General features: G+C 34.9%; 1 protein-coding gene across 6 annotated transcripts in view; it reads left to right on the top strand.

Moving 5' to 3' along the window:
* The window catches only part of LOC134674822 (homeotic protein antennapedia-like), a 238,640-nt gene extending 235,864 nt beyond the window's left edge, over positions 1-2,776 (top strand). For all 6 annotated transcript variants that reach the window (XM_063532997.1, XM_063532993.1, XM_063532979.1 and 3 more), the window contains one exon: positions 136-2,776. In XM_063532997.1, coding sequence (XP_063389067.1) covers positions 136-386 — 251 coding nt within the window. In that variant the 3' untranslated portion in view covers positions 387-2,776. The remainder of the gene's footprint in view (positions 1-135) is intronic.
* Positions 2,777-18,786: the final 16,010 nt, after the last annotated feature.

Raw genomic sequence — 18,786 nt, 5'->3', positions numbered from 1 at the left:
ATCAGAAATGCCTATGCAGTTTTTAACGTCTGGCGCTCTCAGGGCTGCCGCGCGAATTTTATAAATGAAACCAACTGTTTTCGATTTGAATGTAAATTTTATTTTGTATTAACATGCTACGTTATCTGATTTCAGAAAGGAAGCGGGGACGGCAAACGTACACGCGGTATCAGACGCTAGAGCTGGAGAAGGAGTTCCACTTCAACCGGTACCTGACGCGGAGGAGACGGATCGAGATCGCGCACGCGCTCTGCCTCACGGAGCGCCAGATCAAGATCTGGTTCCAGAACCGACGAATGAAGTGGAAGAAGGAGAACAAGACCAAAGGCGAGCCGGGCTCCGGAGACGAACCGGACAACATGAGTCCGCCCACCTCGCCGCAGTAGGCTCGCCCCGGGTGCGGCCATTCTCCGATCTCTGTTTCAGATTCCACTAAGGCCATTGAACAGTTGGTTTTCGGTGTCCATTTAGTTGTAACGTCGAATCTTGAGTTTGCATCAACGGGTGAATCTGAAACAATCGATCCAACGGCCGCTGTTACTAGAACAGTTTAATTTGTATAAATTGTATGTTGGACTTTTCATGATAATATTACATTATAACTAGCATGTAACTTAGTGACATCGCATAAAGAGTAATGATAGTGTGATGAAGAGATTTTTGCAGTTGTTAAGTATAAATTTATTTATAGAACAATCTCAATACCAATAATTACCAAAAAAGCAGTGTATATTATTAGTAAACTGCATCGATATTATGTGATTATTATACATGGATAATTATCATGTTGGTATTATCTTCTCATTCACAGATTGGCTATTTATTGAACTGTTTTTTTGCAAAGTGCTTGATAGTCTTCGTTATTTATTATTCTAACAGCGACATTTTTAATATAAGTTTCCGAATAGCACATCTATCAGAACTTCTTATAGATTACTTCAGCGTACCTTTACGACTAGGTAGAGAAGGTCTTTATTTATTTCTGACATCAAGCAATTTGCAAACAATCTAAATTCTCAAAGTTTTTGCATGATATTGAATCACAAAACCATAAGGACCTCTTATAATTAACCATTGATAAGAAGGCAATTAGTAACGATATTGTTATTATTTAATATATTTGACGTTTATTTCTAATTGCTGTCGAATTGCTATTCTGTAAATACGTACGTAATAATTTTTAGGGTTTAAATATTGTACAATTGTTTTAGTGTGAATAATTTTATTGAGATTAATTTTGAGACACAACGACTAAGTAGTTCATTTTGTTAGCAATCAGGACCGAGAGCTGGTTTTGTGAATCTCAGTTCGGTTTTTACTTTCTTTTATACATTCTTTGTAGTTTGGGAAGGCCAGTACACGTGCAATGTATACGATTTTCGATAACACCATATACGTAATTAACTGATAATAAACGTAATAGGAAATATTATAATGAATGTAAAATGTTACGAGAATGACGTTAATAATTTAGAAAATTCTTATCGAGATTCTCAATATCCTTTGATAAAAATCTATTACTCGGACGAAATGAATGTTGTGCCATTCGATGGAGAATGATTCTAAAAGACATTTCATTGTAGAAAACATCAGGTGCAAATCGCTACTTAATAATTTATTATTAATGAAACAAAAGTTACCTTCAATCTCGTAGGTACAGAGAAAGTTGATATATTTCTTATTTTGAATCTTATTGTGGAATGGGTTGGTACGGATCGTCGTACATGTACACAGTATACCAAAGTTAGAGAATAAACTGGTGGGTGTCACGTCCGTAGACCCTGTAGCGGCTAGGAGTAGCAAGCGACCCATATACAAGCGTCGAGAACACCTCACTCTAGTAAAAGGTATTTTTATAAAATCATTGCTTTAAGAAACCGATATACGTAAAGAAAAATATCGAACATTGAATATATTTACTCGTAACGATAGTTTTACGAATATTTTAAAAGGAGGGTGATATAGGAGGGGTGAGCTGTTGTCAGGATTCTGGTTATACGTGTTTCGTAATAATGTAAACTATTTGTACATTGATTTTTCACGTAGGTTGTAACTAGTGAACGTTTTTACTAAGGACCCAGTGAGCCGGTTTCATTTATACATATTTTAATTTTGTGCTGTGTTCGTTAAGTAAATGTAAATTGTAATAATTGTATATTGTCGATATATCCGATATTTATTTATTGATTCACTTAATTTAGTTATCTTTCGTTGACTTCTATCTTCTATTGAAACTGGTAAAGTTAGTTTAAGAACTGTCTGGCTAAGGGTGAATTTTTGTTGTATAATTTCGACGTTTGCTCAAGAAATAATCTCGTGTTTGTGTTGTACAGTTGTTTGTAGTAGTAAGCGTTGTTTTGTCCGGAACACTTGAAGCTAGAATGTATGTTTTGACGATATTTTACAAAATCTACATCTGTAAGAAATCGAATGTGCAATCTTCAAACAAGAACAAAAATCCCTTGCCAGATAGAGGTCTCAATTTCGAATTTGTCTTGGAGCATTAAATTTATTTGATGTAAAATTAGGTTTATGAGAAAATTTACTATTAAGTTTTGATGTTAGGTGTACTCAGAACTGTCCTTAAATTTTGAGAAATAGAAACTTCACTTAGAGAAAATCCCTGGTTAAAACGATATTATTTACCTACCAGTTTATGTCCTATTGATTCAAAATTTATGAAATATAACTATAATTAGTAACTTAATAAGGTTAGGTGAGACGATATTGTCATAAATATATAAATACATGAAATTAATAAAGCATAATGATTGTATCTGAGAATTTTCATTAACCTTTCTATCGGATATTGTGGACCTAAGTATAGGTACCTCTTGCGGCAAATGATGGTCCCTATCATAGTTCATTTTTGTACAGAGTAGCTGTCATGTTTAATATTTGTAGATATATATGTAATAAAAATACAGTAATAACATATTCATCAATTATTTTTAAATTAGCCTATCCAAAAGGGACTTGAAGGAACTGTCGTAGAAACCATCACTAGACGCGAAAGAGTCTATTTAGTTTATGACTAATTAGTGGTAAAGAAAGTGATCATAATGTAAGACGCTTTGTCGTTTAATCAAACGTTTCCCATGGAGACGTGTGATATACCTAATGTCTATGTTTTTAAGTATTTCCTGATACAATCCTCTATACAGATATCTGACGATAGTAACAACCGTATTCGAACAATGAGATACGTATCTCATTGTTCGAATACGGCTGTAATCCTTGTTGCAACAAAATAAGGGTTAGTAATGTTTTGTTATTTGTTTCGCTTACACTACTTGAGTTTTAACTTATACCACTTATACATCGAACTAGAATTGTATGAATCATTTCTGTAGGTAAATTTCAAGCCTAAAACAAAGTCCAAGTCCTAGCCCGCATTACGTCTAATCTAGATAAGTATAAGTCTTTCTCCACACGCTGATCGCGGGCCGAGATACCGACATTATAATACATTTCCCTAACGACAAAATAATGATTCGCGTGATAGAGCCCCGTGGCCGGGTTCCTTCCGTGTCAGTCACGGGTGATTGGCCCCTCCCACCACAAATCTCAAAATTACTTTTTTCTGTTTCAACACGACAGGGTTATTTATAAGGCTAGGTGTGGCCAACGTTAATGCGTTTTTAATAAACCCCCATCCAATCGCCTTCAGCCGCGCCATTATTTCAACGTAAGGTGAACTAATGCGATTTTGACAAGTTTCAAATTGAGGCAATTATGGGTTTGCTGCGTTTTAAATGGCGGTATATGTTTCCACGGATGTTTCACTAATGTTGGTCGAAATGCTGCGGAAGTCATTTGTTGATTTTTGATTTTCATTGTTGCGCCAAGGTTTTCTATTGTCGCTCAGATTTGTATCTAGTTTTATCTGTTATGGAACTATTCGATCTACGCTAAAAGCAATCCAATTGTGTTTATGGGCCCTTTTCGTGCTTTATCTACATATAAAGGTACAACCGAGTCAAGTATAAGCCAACAAACCGAATGAAAACAAGAACGATGAAGTCCGTGTACCTACCTACTCATATTTTCTATCTTACCTATTATCGATTTTTAGGCACATCCAAATTTGTACAACATTTTTCTACGTTTTCCGTTCCATAACCGAACGTCCAGCCAACGTAAGCGGTTGCATCCTTATGTTGGCAATAAGAACATCATTAAAATAGGCACGCAACAATTTGCCTCATCCTTTTTAATGTGAACTGCTAGCAGTGGAATTCGCTCTAATCATCTTGTGTCTTCGTTTCTTGTCTTGTCTGTATTACTCGTCAAATAGGTACTATAACTAGGTACAAATGTAGGGCATGATTATTTTCCCTCGCATTTTTACGGAAACGTACGAAAGTCTCTTGCTATCTCAGTCAGTCTCAATACAAAAAGTACTGAAGTTGACTGAAACAGCATGACAAATAACGAACGTTTCCGAGAAAATACGATGGAAAACAATTATGTACTACAGTTGTAAATAGGTCTCTCAATAGCAAAAAAGTGACCCAGTTCTCTACGATTTCAAATCTGGCCAGGCGTGGCTCACTCCGCGATTTCGTCGCTTTGCTACAGGTAGCTAAAAGTACATCCGTTCCACACCAATGTTGGTGGCTACCCATAAGCCGCGCGTGACACTGTCGCCACCTAGCGGCCATATCTGTCCTGATCGTAACAGACGCGTTTCGTTAGAGTGAGTCTTCTGTACCTAATCATCATCATCATCATCATTTCAGCCACTGCTGAGCACAGGCCTCCTCTGTACCTAATAGTACTTTTATTTTATTCTGTGGTCAGGCGTACTTCCAAAACAAGAGAGGGGACTCTATCTAATTGTATCTTCTTATTTCCATATTATTACCATCTTTCTATACCTTGATAAGCTATCATTCAATTGTTTTCGCGACCATTCCTCAAAGGTCCTTCTCGTCAGTAATTTCCTTACATCTCTGTCCAGTTGAGTAGGATCCAGAGGTCACGTCGGCTGGTCAGAGTTGAAAAGTGTTATTTATTGGTCTCAGTGCCATTGCACTTGTCACAAATTGGGTTCACGGTCAGGCGTTGTACGCTCAGTACCCACTATTATTGTAATAGTGTGGAAGGTCATATTATACAAACAGTTTAAAACATTGTTCGAAAATAGAAATACTTAATGCCTTGACCACACTTGCGTATTATTTAACGTTTAACATTTTCCATCTTATTATGATTTTAATTTTTGGTTACTTTGAATGAATGGATAAATACCTATGAATGATTTAGATATAAAAGTAATTAGAGAATATAAATCCACGTTTGCCCCCTTTTTCAAAACTTAAACTAATTTTGTATGATTAAGGTATCCAAAATACCAATGTCAATGTAAAGAAAGATGCATACCAATCTAATTTATTATAATATTACATCTTATCTTGTTAAGGTAAAGGACTTAAAGAAAAAATAATCCTCCTTTTCTTAATCTTACAAAAAAGGAACAAAATCAATAACAAAAAACACTAAACAGGACATTAAAACTTGTCTCAATGAAGACATAAATAACTAACAATTTTTCACGTACACGACGTCAAATATATGTTTACACTTTTGAACCTTACTCCTTTGTAATAAGGCGAAAAGTGTAAACATATCTTTGACGTCGACGTACGACCTTGCCTCATAACATTCAATTTTATCGACTGCAATAAACCAAAGCAATGGTTAAATCAACGCTCCTGTATCGATATAAACACCTCGTAAATCTTTTTTGTCTCATTCACACTTACTGCGAACCACTGAGATAGTAAGGGACAAGAAGCTTTGTCTCTTCATTTGCAGCGGCTGAAAATAGTTTATGAGAGTTAAAGTGTTGTTTAGTCTCATGCGATTATGAACCGTATGTTGGTGTTTTTAGGGTTGTATTTGAATTGGCGTAGGTTTAAGTTAGCTTTCAATGGGTCCTTAAATTGCAATAATAAAGATTTATGTTTAATGTTTGTTGAGGTAGTGATGTAGGGTCATCAATATGGTCATTTATGGCCTTTTAATTCAAAATAGTAGACAAATTACATTTAATTTGTTACTTTCTGCCTGCATTATTACCTAAATAGCGTATAATGGCTTTTTCTTTCGTAATTTCTGAAGTAGGTAATAGGCACTAAATTAATATTATATTATTAATAAGGTAGGTACTTATAGTAGATATGAATTCATAGGGCTAGTTAATTTCATTTTTTATTATGTAAAGCACTTGTAAGTATTCAGAATTATTGGTAGGTACCTATGTACTTATTAATTCCCAGTAACACTACAAAAATAAAACATCTTTATGCAAATATCTAAATTCCAAATTCAAAATTTGGCGCGCAAACAGCTGCCATTTTGTTTAGGGCGGTTCCCCCGCACGCCCCGCCCCGCCGCCGCCCCACCCTAGCGGCAAGCACTCGGACGCAGCCCAACTCATTTGTTATAATGTACGGTGTGCCACGCAAGTTTCGACTATGCTCTGTTACTGTTAATAAAATAATTATTTGATCTTTATTGAAATTAAGCTATTCAGCTTTATTTAAATAGCTATTTTCTAGTTCTATTGTTTGTATAGGAAAGATCTATGGCGATTGATAATGATTTTCTCTACATAGTGCACAGTAGGCAATGTAGATGGCGCTACGATGTAAATCGTTTAGACTTCCAGCAAAACTATGAGTGTGAAACCCACAGGAATTAAGGCACTAGGAATAATATTTACTATTAACACATTAATAGGAACATATGAGAACAAATAATATTACCGTAAATAAATTAAATTCAAATTAATTAATGTAAGACTCGTTATTGATCTTTCTCAGGTAAGTGCGTTCGTTTTAGGTTGATAGATCGATAAAAATAAGGCACCATCAAATCAAACTGTATTATAGTCATGTTAGAAACTCTATGCACAAGAAATCTCTTTTTTATTTATTTAACATGGCATCATGTTCAGGGTGCGTCGTGGTTCCAATTTACCAAATGGATCTAGAGTATCGACCAGCCAGAATAATCGTCATTACAAAAACTTTCATCACAAAACAAAATAATTACAACATATAGCAAATACTTAAATTCAAATACAGATATAAAATTTTTGAATAAAATACGGGAGTGAAACTTGTTGCCACTGGATACACGTCAGGCGTTGCAGTCGAAGATGACGTCGATAGAGCTATGACCATCTCCTTCCCATATACGGCAACCTGCATCACTCTATCCTTATTAATTATTATTTTTCACCGTTCAACTTCAAATGGAACGATCTTAGGGAGCTGTTACGTCACTACTTAACGAGAAGCACGTACTAAGTGTAGTTATAAAGGTGGGTATAGATATAAAATGTATAGATTTATCTATAAAGAATAAGGATTCCTATTTCATATGTATGACGATGCGGCGTTTTGTGAAAGCCCAAGAGAGCTCCTAAATGCTAGATTAGCAAAGTATATTCAAGTGAGCAGAGGTAGGTTTAGTTTAGGCCTTCTAGGACTTAACTATTATGAAAAGCTTTATCTACCAGTCAGTATAGCCTCTAGGATAACAAAGGGTAGTTTTAATATGTACGTAAAAACTGACACTAGAATATTAGGTACTGATCTAGGGACGCTTAGGAATTTTATCAATCTTACAAAAAGTTAAACCTTCCTACAACATGTTGTACGAGTGGACAGCCAATACTTAGACTTACCTACCTACTGTAAAGTTGCTTCGTGTTGGAAAGGTGGCAACTAAGGTGGAAAGGTGTTGCTGGAGATTATCAGCGTAAGTATTTGTAAAGGTACCTAATGGTAATAAATTAATAATGGTATAATGACATCGCAGTAGTACCTAATACTAGGTGTTAAAGAGTCTAAAAAGCTCGGGAAAACCGGCGACTTTTCTGTAGACATAACCTACAAAAGTTAACGATTTGTGTACATTTTGCTAAGACTGTCATCATAAAACTTGTAAGAAATAGAAGGCTTTTTAGTCCGTTTATTTTATAATGTCCACAGAAAACACTCACAGCCTTAACTCATAATTAACTTAGTAGGTAGTGTTGGATTTAAGGGCTTAGTATTAAACACGTGTAACTGAAATTTTAGAATAAGTTGACCTATACTCGGGGTATTCGGTTTATGTAAAGGTACAGCGTTTTTTTTAAGGGTAGTTATAGCACTACCACTCTACTCAGTCGGTTGGTCTTTACTTAATATAGAAAAACACAACAAAACTAGTTTTGAGTGATTTTGTAATAGAACCTGGTAAGGCAAAATCTACTTTAATTATCCAATTACCCCCTCAATCAAAAAGTGTTAGACTAACACTTTGCCAGGTACCTACAGTATATAGTATCAGAGATTTATATGAATCTGATTGTAGGTATTTCATTCCCATATCAATTTTTTTCCAAAACATTTCAAACTAATCGAAGTATGTAATTATTACTGAGTAATATTTTTATGATCTGCGTGTTATCAACACATTTCCAAGTCGAGAATGGATTTATTGCTCGTGAGGTTTTAAAACTGCATCATAATGAAGCCAGTCATATTCTAGAGTAAGTATCGCACGCATATGCATTAGAGTTTTTTTATAGGCAGGTTACATCTGCGTTAACATTAACTGGATTTCTTTTTCTGATTCTAATATTGGTTTAAAACTACAGGTAGGTACGGTCGAGTTCAAAAAACATCTTTACATGCCAAAAATATCATATTTTATTATATTTATGCGACCTTAATATCAGTGTTTTAGAGGTGTGTAAATCAGTATTTTTGGAACGATGACTTGTAAAGATGTTTGTGAACTCGACACTAGGTATATACAGGTAAATAAAATTACTGATGGTACGTTTCGTTCCACAATAAATATTTATTATCACGTACTTACCCGTCTATTTAGATACTTACTTTAGCCCCAAGCCGAAATTGTAGGTTGAAACTAGAAGATATTGAGTTTACCTGAGACATGGTAGGTTGACACTTGTGACCTGAGATGTTTGCAGTTGATATTAAAATTGAAGTTCATCCATTTTATTAACGTGATTTATGGTTTGGCTATTGATTTTTTGTATATTTGCACAAAAAATAGTTTAAAGAAGGTACCATAGGTAAGTCGGATCCCGGTAATGTAGCAAACGAAACTTTCAAATAATGACCGATATCACCGCCGAGTTAATTTGCATTGGAATAACTTTGAAAGCGGGGTAATTTTTAAAATGACAAATATCTATTAAATTAGAAGCACTTCATACTTTAGCAACACAAGACATCTTCCTTACCTACTGTTACTACAGTAGAGATAGATTAGTAGACCATTTTCTAAACTACCCCAACGCACCTTAGTTGTTATCCTGAAATCATCTCAGGCGTTAACCGTGTTTCTCAGAAAAAGGACGCAACTTAGCATGTCGCGCCACCACGCTCGCTCAAATGAAGTTATAATTTTAATGATAGCAATGAGCGGCGAGATCATAGCAATTGTAAAAAAAAAACCGCTGATTTGCTCATCACGGATCGAATCCAGCAATTATTTCGTCATCAACTGACAGGTAATGTCGGGTAATGGTGTAGGCCGTCGCTCATTGCTATCATCGACTTGGGATTCCGAAAAATGGGTTCTGAAGTCATTATTAGCCGTGGAGGTTTATGTTTTTTGTTGGTATGGATTCGGATATATATATTTCCTGGTTGCGACAGCTTAAATTAGAAAACTTTGCAAAACTAAACTGCTGTAACCAGGTGTTACCTCCTGCTGTTACCTATCTAACTATTACTTACTAGGTAACTACTTATTGCTACCTAATCGTTGTATTTAGAGCTCTACGGCTGATTAAATGTCCTCGTTATGATTTTCTCCTCAGAAAAGCTAATGGTAAGTAACAAATGTCATTCGGTATAAAACATACCGATTTACCTAGTTCGGTGCACTATGTAAGTACATACCAAAAAACTAATTGGTAATAGGTACGATTCAGTTGCAGAAATTGGTGTAAATTTCAGCCGACGCTAGGGATTGTCCGACGGAGGACCAGACAGTAGGTACAAGTAGGAGTAGGAAAGGAAAAAGGTGACAAGCAAAAATATACAACTACAACAAAGACAACTTTGTTTATTTTATTTCTTAACTATTAGGTACCTACATCCACGTTTAACCTTTTTTGGCATCATATCAAAAATATATATGTGAGTATATAAATAACAATTATACTGTTGCAGATATTTTAGAACACTATATACCTGTAGAGATAGAGGTAGGTACCTATATCTATAGTCAATCTAGAAAAGAATTCTAGGATGTTGTTTCATCCGCTTTTATTGCTGCTGATAATGTACGAACCTACCTAATATCACATAAAAACGAAGGCAAGTATTGAAAATTTCATGTATTATGAATTAGTAACTACATTCAATAATTAGGTACTTGTTTATTACCTATATTTATATCATAAAATATCCACATTACTCTGCACAAGCTGTATTATTTACGTCTTCATTCGGTTTTCGTGTTTAAATTAATGACTAAATCAATAAACAGAGACTGCAAGAAAGTGTTAACATTTTAAATTTATACAGATAAAGATAATCGAAAAACCGAGACACAAAAACATTAGTTAGTCTTCGATGGATTACGTTAAAAACGTAAAAAAAAGCCGAAGTTTTTAAAATTATAAATTACCCACTATCGCTCGCTTGAATTCAACACCGCATAAAACGCATTAATAATTACTTTACTATTTTAAAAGTAATACCAGCATCGATAAAACGTATGAGAGCTTAACATAAAAACAAATTATATAAACATTCAATATATCTCAGCCGGGCCGGCGCCAGATCCCGTGATAAAGAATCGTGTTTTAACATAATGTGATGTTATTTAACGGTGTTCATTAGATGATCGATATGAGTTCTCCAAAACTGTACACTGTGCGAATAAAGTCAACAATGCTCCCGCTTATAAAATACTTGCTCTTGAATAACACACTGTGTTCCTGTGTGTTCGTAGTTGGAAAGCAACTCTCTCTATTTGTTGTAACATTAAGTTTGTCGTTCGAAGGTCGGTTCTCATCATTTGCATCGGGATACAAAAGTGTGCAGTCACGACTTTTTGTTGCCATTTCATGTTGCCTAAATGTTACAGCTTTCAAATTGGAATTGTTTGATTATTTGTTTGTTGCACAAACATACTGTTGTTGTTATAATGAAAAAATATATGTTCCGATTGGTCCATTGTAAAAAAATTGACTGTTTTTTAAATTGTTGCGATATTTACATACATAGGTAATATATGATTACGACATTACTTTTAATGCTGGACGCGTCGTGGAAATAAAAGAAATCTCTACAATGTTGACATCTGAACCTTACCTATGAAATATTTTTATTCAGAACGTACAATAACGTTCGAACGTTCAGAACGTTCTGAATTAAACTAACAACTAAACTATTTAATAAAAATATTTTATTTTGTGTAGTTTCTAGTAGTAGTAGTAGTAGTTTAGTTTAGTTAGTAGTAGTTTTTGTTTAGTTAAGGGGGAGGCCTATGTTCAGCAGTGGACGTCTTATGGCTGAGATGATGATGATGATGATGATTTTGTGTAGTTTCAAGAAGAAAATCACTAGATACTTTAATATAAATTATAAACTGAATTTAGATGTCAAATACGAAAGAAACAGTGACTAAAGCCTCCAGTGCTCAGAGCTGGAATCAAACAGCGTCTACTGCATTCAAGGCAGGTGCCAACCACTCGGCCACCGATTCAGTAATTGGGTCGAATTTTCTTCTCTCTCTCTCTGAAAAGTCCTTCAATCTCTTAAAGGCATACGGCGCCCTCAGACCAACTAGGTATAAGGTAGAACAGGTGGTTCGTACTTTCTATCCTATGTAAAAATATGTTTTCTTTCGTACTTATATGAAGACTAGAGTCCTTAACTTCACTTTGTAAACCAAAAACATCTAAACTTCGGGTAATATAATTATTTAGTTTGTCATTTTAAATTTACCTTAAGTATGTTTTTCGTAACAAAAATACTTCTTTCTTTTAGTTAGGCAATTTATTTTAATTTTAATTAATAAGTTATTTCCAGTAAAAATACTTAATACCTATCTAGTTCTAATAGACAAAAAAATCAGCGTGAAGCCCCGCACTTGTCTCGGTCACAATTCACAACATCTTGGTTACACGTACTCTGGCTCGTGCTGCGACCAGCGTGGGGTAATTCAATGAAGATCCGGCAGATACGAGTATCAGGATAGGGACTACGCAGATACCAGATATAAACATGATAGTGGAGAATCAGAATCAGATTTTATTTGTATAACATACATAATATTACAGGTGGTACTTTTAAAATCTATTTCGATCACTATGTTTTATCCACAAATGCGGATGTACAAATTTAATGTAAGAAATGCCTAACCTTAATAATAACATGCTGCATACATACTTTGACATTAATAATAGTCTTACAAATATCACAATCAAACTTGAAAACAATACAAAACGATAAATGTTGCTTTAAGGCGGGATAACCGCTTTTACAGTTTTTTACATATTACAACAACTAAACGATAAGATCAGATAGGATAGAAAACAGGGACGATTTTATAAGTTTTGTTAAATAAATTAAATTACGAATAACACTAAAGGATCACAATATGGCATATTTAAGTAAGTATAGCAAATTAGTCTCCTCTATCAGTTGAAATCTTTATTTTTAGCCACCAATGAAATCTATGGATGGTTAGGATCCAAAAATCAAGATCAGGAAGATGCAAGAATGAAATCTATATACTCGTACTCATCAGTTTGAACATTTCCTTACACTTTTCTTGAATAAACATAAAAAGTAAACACAGTTTTGAACGCAACAAAGTACCTAATCACATAAAATAAATATTATTATGATTATAAATTACTGATCTAGGAGTAGGTATTGATTGACTGAACCTGGAGAAATTAAGTATGTGCCTAAGGTCGGATATGCGCCTAATCTTCTCTAAAATATAAAATCGGCAGCACTATAGAAGTAATTAAGTATTGAATAAATGGATTGAATGGCTGGATTGAACGAAATCTCGGCATCCAATTTCCTCTAGTCGCTACGGGGGCCCGGGTCTTGTTGCGTTACTTCCTGTGGCTTTGGTCGGATATTGCGATGATTAGAAAGTTTTTATTTCGTATAAGTCAAGTAAAAATTTAGGTATGGTGTTCGGTTGATGCCGTGCGCACAGTTCTCTCGTTTTATAGAAATGTGACATTGTAAATATATATATGTTCATTTGTTCATGAAAAAAGAAAATGATGTAAGATTGTCTACTTGACTAGCCACCCAGGACCCTCTTGTCTTCTTTTTTCCGTTTCCACAACATACTGCTAGACGAAACTGCGAGTAGGTACCTGAAATAAATTAAAAAAAAACCACAGTAAGTAAAATAAATTTTTTTTACTGGTCTACTTACCGTGACCCTATATGGTCTACTTACATTTAATGTCATATATCATGTCTAGTGAAATTCACGTTACATAATATTATTTCTAGTTGTATTTGAACTAGTGAAGTAACTGCCAACATAGAATATCGTAGCTACGACTGTTAGAGGGAGTTGTTGACGTCTCTTGAAACAAAGGGGCCCGATGTATGATTAATACGGATTTCTAACTGATCCTGTCTGCCTACAAACCAAAACTATGACCCATCCTAAAACATACCCTAAAACCATACGTAACAAAGCTCAAATCGCAGTAGCTGTAATTTTCTCAATCCGAATCAACGGTTTACTGTCTTAACCTTCGATTTTATTAAGCGTTCTATATTCTAAAGAGAACCTTAATCTGAATGGCAATAGATAAGTTTTACAATAACAAGATTAAACGAGTTACTAGCTTTTGAAAGTAAGTGATGATCTTGTGCATGCTCTGATGTGCAAATGTGGAGACTAATGAAATCATTTTGGTTCCCAGTTCTGGAGGGTTGTGATTAAACGTTGACTTCAAATGGTGGGGAAATTAATTTTATTTATCTTCAGGGGTTTGATTTTGCATAGCAAACGTAGTTCTAATTATTTTCTTGTGTTCATCGGGTTAATTGAGTTGTTAATAAACGCATCTTGATTAATATTCTGATGCCTTTGTTTAATGGTAACAGTAGGTAGCATAGGAGAAACCGTATCGTATAGAATCGTATAGAAAACGTATAGAAAGAATCGAAAAACTAATTTGACAAAAACATATAATTATACGGGTAGAACCTGCTCACAAAAGTGTTCAGACACAGAAGACCGAAGGCCGAGCTTTGCGAGCACTTCGCAATTACCTAAAGTGTCATTCTATAGAACTTGCTAATATGTAACTAACTAACAAAAATAAGAAGTATGACGTATTTGTCACTTCCCTTCGATGTCATAATAAGCGGATTCTACTGTAACTATGTAAACACACCGCCATATTGAAACTGTCACTAAATGAATGATTTCAGTAGGTATGGCGGTTTGTTTACATAGTTAACAAGTTCCATAGAATGACACTTTAAGTAGATATTTACTAGTTACATCAACTCTTTCTCTCTCAATACCTACTCTTATTCATTTAATGGTACTTCTCTTCATAGGTTTAACATTTCAATAACTGTTCATTATTAAACTTTTTAATCCATTATTACTCCATGTTTTAAAGTCCTAATTTTTTCCAACGGCTTGTCTCAAGCGTGCAGCTGTTTCTTTACTTTTATTTCGATCACATATTTCATCTTTTTTTAATAATACTTACCGATAGTAAGATTAACGATGTTTATGTTAATTAGCCTCAACGCAATCACACGAAGGTTAGGATTGTCAACGAAAACCGTTATCGCGTACGTACCTATGAATAGCATAGTCATTTATTATATACGTATACCTGCCAGCGTAACTTGACACTACGATCCTACCTTCGTTTCCTTTAAATCAGATTCTATCAAAAACCTACAAGGAATAGACAACGTTATTTTCATTCAAATTAGGTTCAAATTTCAAGAGGTAAGACTCGTCTGAAACGGCAATGTTGACCGCGGCGGGTTTACTATAAGGGAGGTCAAAGGTCTGTCAGGGCCGGTTGATGTAAGTTTGGTTTGAGGTAAGCGTCCCATTGTCGTAGTCCATTGATTAATGCTGTAGTTTATCTACCGATATGACAACAATAGCGCGTCTTACCCCGAACGCCTTAATGCTTTCTGCCTGTAGGTTTTATTTGAGTACCCATCCCTTTTATTCTACATGGTGTTCGGTTATTTCAAGGTGTGTTTCTTTTGCAGGTGCGGTTTGGTGTCGAGTGCTGTCTTCGGAGTATTATACCTGAAATGAAATAAAAATAATTATTATACAACCATCAACTTATAATTTACAGATCGACTCACCAAAACGAGCGAGAATGAAATATAGGAACTAAGCTAAATCAATAACGCAGTGTATGTACACGTTATTTTGTCTCATATGTAGAAGAGGGAAGATGAAGACACATATGTATTTCAATCACTAATATTAGGTATTCGATTCATTCCCGCTAGCTTTGGAATCATCTGTATCCTCTACCGTATATACTTATTAAATGATTTAACTTTCTTCTTAGGTACGCCCAAATATCTACATGTTGTCTATTTTACCGAACGCTACGGCATCGTAAAGGAAAAAAACTTATTTTTCCTTTCATTTTGTTATATAATATTTTTCAGCTCACATCACCCTGTAAACATTAAGCCGAGTTGAATGTCAGTCACACGATTTGACTGATGTCCTAACACCGACCCATTCTATGCAAATGTTCGCCCTCGTGTCACATACTTATTGATTGATCCAAATCTTAAAGTTCGGTTAATGCATCGTGCCACCGGCCTTGGGCGTCATTCTCGATGCATTTATAGACCTAAATTATACAGAAAACGCATTTATTGGGTGTGCCTACTCGTTCCGCCTAGCCAAAGCGCACGAACGCCCTGAGCATTGGATTGGTATTATATCTGTATTATAAATACATTTTTGAATAACAGCACTCATGAAGTCATGAACTTATGATAGATAACCACTAGTTAGGAGTATTCAATCTCAATGGTCATCTAAAGTATGTGTATGTATGTAAATATTGAAATAATTTTTCTTACTTATCAACTTTAGGAAGTTTACAAGTTACCTGATGTATTGATTCCATGACAAATTTTTCTATTTCTTGTCTCAAAACGAAAAAGTATTTTCTACGATAGAGTCTACGGTAAATTTTCTTTTTCGCTACGGATTACGACGCTACGAGAGAGTGACAAAGTAAATACCTATCAATGTAATTGTGAATTAAAAATGCAATTACGTTCATTTTCAGTATCACCACCAAAGAGCCACTAGATACCTACATATAACCCAAGTACTTAATACCTTATTACTCTAACTTATATGTTCTAACTAAATAAAATAGAAGTTTCGTAAGTTAGAACGCCGTAAGATACAAACAACGAACACAAACAAGATACCTACTGCCGTATTCGAACTTCAAGATATTCACAAGAGACGACACGTACTAGATCTATTTTAGATACGTTATAGTTTAGATATCAACTAGTTCTCTTTTACAGCGCAATTCGGGCAACCGATGTCACTTTTATGTTAGATAGAGTAAGATATCTATTAGATCTCTAAGTCATATCCTGTGAAAATCGTTCAAGAGTATCTCCTGAATCGCGCAAATGTCAAACTGCCGTATTCGAACTTCAAGATATTCACAAGAGACGACACGTACTAGACTCATTCTAGATACGTTATAGTTTAGATATCAACTAGTTCTCTTTTGCAGCGCGATTCGGGCAACCAATGTCACTTTTACGTTAGATAGAGTAAGATATCTATTAGATGTAAATTGGATCTCAAAGTCATATCCTGTGAAAATCGTTCAAGAGTATCTCCAGAATCGCGCAAATGTCAAATTTGACAGGTTAGATTTTAAACATAATCGCTATCGTATCTTGGTGATGTCTAAAAGATATCTAATAGATGTCTATGTCAAAATCCGAATCGGGCCCCTATACTAGGTATATAAATAGACGGTGGATGTATTATCTTTCTCCACACGTCGACAGGTACTGACATGTCGCATGTGCTTCATATCAGCTGGGGGGGAGATGTTTATTAGATTGCCATCCCTTTGTTTGGCTTTTGTTTTTAGATGCTCTTTGGACATGTTTCTAGTCAAATTCTTATACAGTGCCGGCCAATAATACATACCTAGATAGGCTTTTTAAAAGATTATAAAATAATTACGAGTATTCGTTGTCCGATTCGGATTTTGAAATAGACATCTATTAGACATCTTTTAGACATCACCAAGATACGATAACGATATGTTTAAGATCTAACCAGTCAAATTTGACATTTGCGCGATTCTGGAGATACTCTTGAACGATTTCCACAGTATATGACTTAGAGATCTAATTCACATCTAATAGATATCTTACTCTATCTAACGTAAAAGTGACATTGGTTGCCCGAATTGCGCTGCAAAAGAGAACTAGTTGATGAACTAGTACGTGTCGTCTCTTGTGAATATCTTGAAGTTCGAAAACGGCAACTTGTCGATCAATCAAGAGATTTGAGGAGCTTATAAGGTTTCGTCTATTTTTAAAGTCCAGTACTGGCTGCCAACAGCTCTTATTACTTTTTTATATTTTTCATTTTTGCTGGCCCAAGGTTCACCTAAGTATTAGGTCAATACCTAGTTATTTCGTATATCAATATATACGAACATATTTTAGGAAGAATTAAAAAACTACAACAAGTAAGTACAACAAGAAAAGTGATATTAGTTTTAGTGATTTAGAGTAAGATCATTACTTCCAAAATACTATGATATATTTAATTAGATAAAAGTAAAATAAATATACCTTTAAATAATTTGAGAACGTTTGTAGGTACAATGCATAGAACGTAATAGCCACCATCTAAATAGAGTTGTCTAAAACCTTTAATACCCTATCAAGAAAACGGTTCAACTAATGATTACGAGATAATGCGTAAGAAATGGACGAGGGAAGAAATGCTTTCCTACGTCCATTCAGAAAAAGCGCAAAAAGGTTCCGTGATGGAGAGAGGAAAAAAAAGACCGAATTTCGTCTCAGGAGAGTAAGACTGCAGAACCTGAATTTACTGCTACGGATCAAAAGGTAATAAAACGTTCCACGTTACAAACGAAAACGATCACTGTCAGCCCCAAATTAAGGCATATTTCTGGTTATCCACAAAAGTATTTAGCCGAGTTTTCGTCAATGATATAAAAGCGAGATATCCATGACTTGTGCGAAAGGGAAGACACCACTAAGAGCGAGATAAAAATATGGCATTTTGATTAATATGGAGTCATTGCTCAGAGCGGCCTGTGTAGCACTGCTAAGTAATGGCCACTCCATAAAGACATGGTTAAGGTTAAAAGAAAATTACTTTATCAACGCCTTGTTTTAAATAAATATCCTGTTTCAGGAAATATTATTGTTGTTTTCAATACAAGAAATTGAGATGTTGGGGAGATGTTAAGATTTCGCCGCCTTATTGATGAGAACACAAATGATGTATCTATTATTTGTGTTCGTTCATGCCGACGCCTTTGTTTCGTGTTTTGGGTGGATGGTGATTTGTCTGTATGGATTGATGGTGAGGAAAGTTTGATGAAGCCTGTTTAATTTATTTGGAAATCTTAACATTAAAGAAAAACTTTTGATACTTGATGAAACGGTGGAACAAAATGCCTTATTAAGAATAAACGGGACTTAATCGGGTATGCAT

Source organism: Cydia fagiglandana, chromosome 2 (genome assembly GCF_963556715.1).
Source record: "Cydia fagiglandana chromosome 2, ilCydFagi1.1, whole genome shotgun sequence".
In the NCBI taxonomy this organism is placed as follows: domain Eukaryota; kingdom Metazoa; phylum Arthropoda; class Insecta; order Lepidoptera; family Tortricidae; genus Cydia; species Cydia fagiglandana.
The sequence above is the reverse complement of the archived record's forward strand: the minus strand, read 5'-3'. Positions and strand labels throughout refer to the sequence as shown.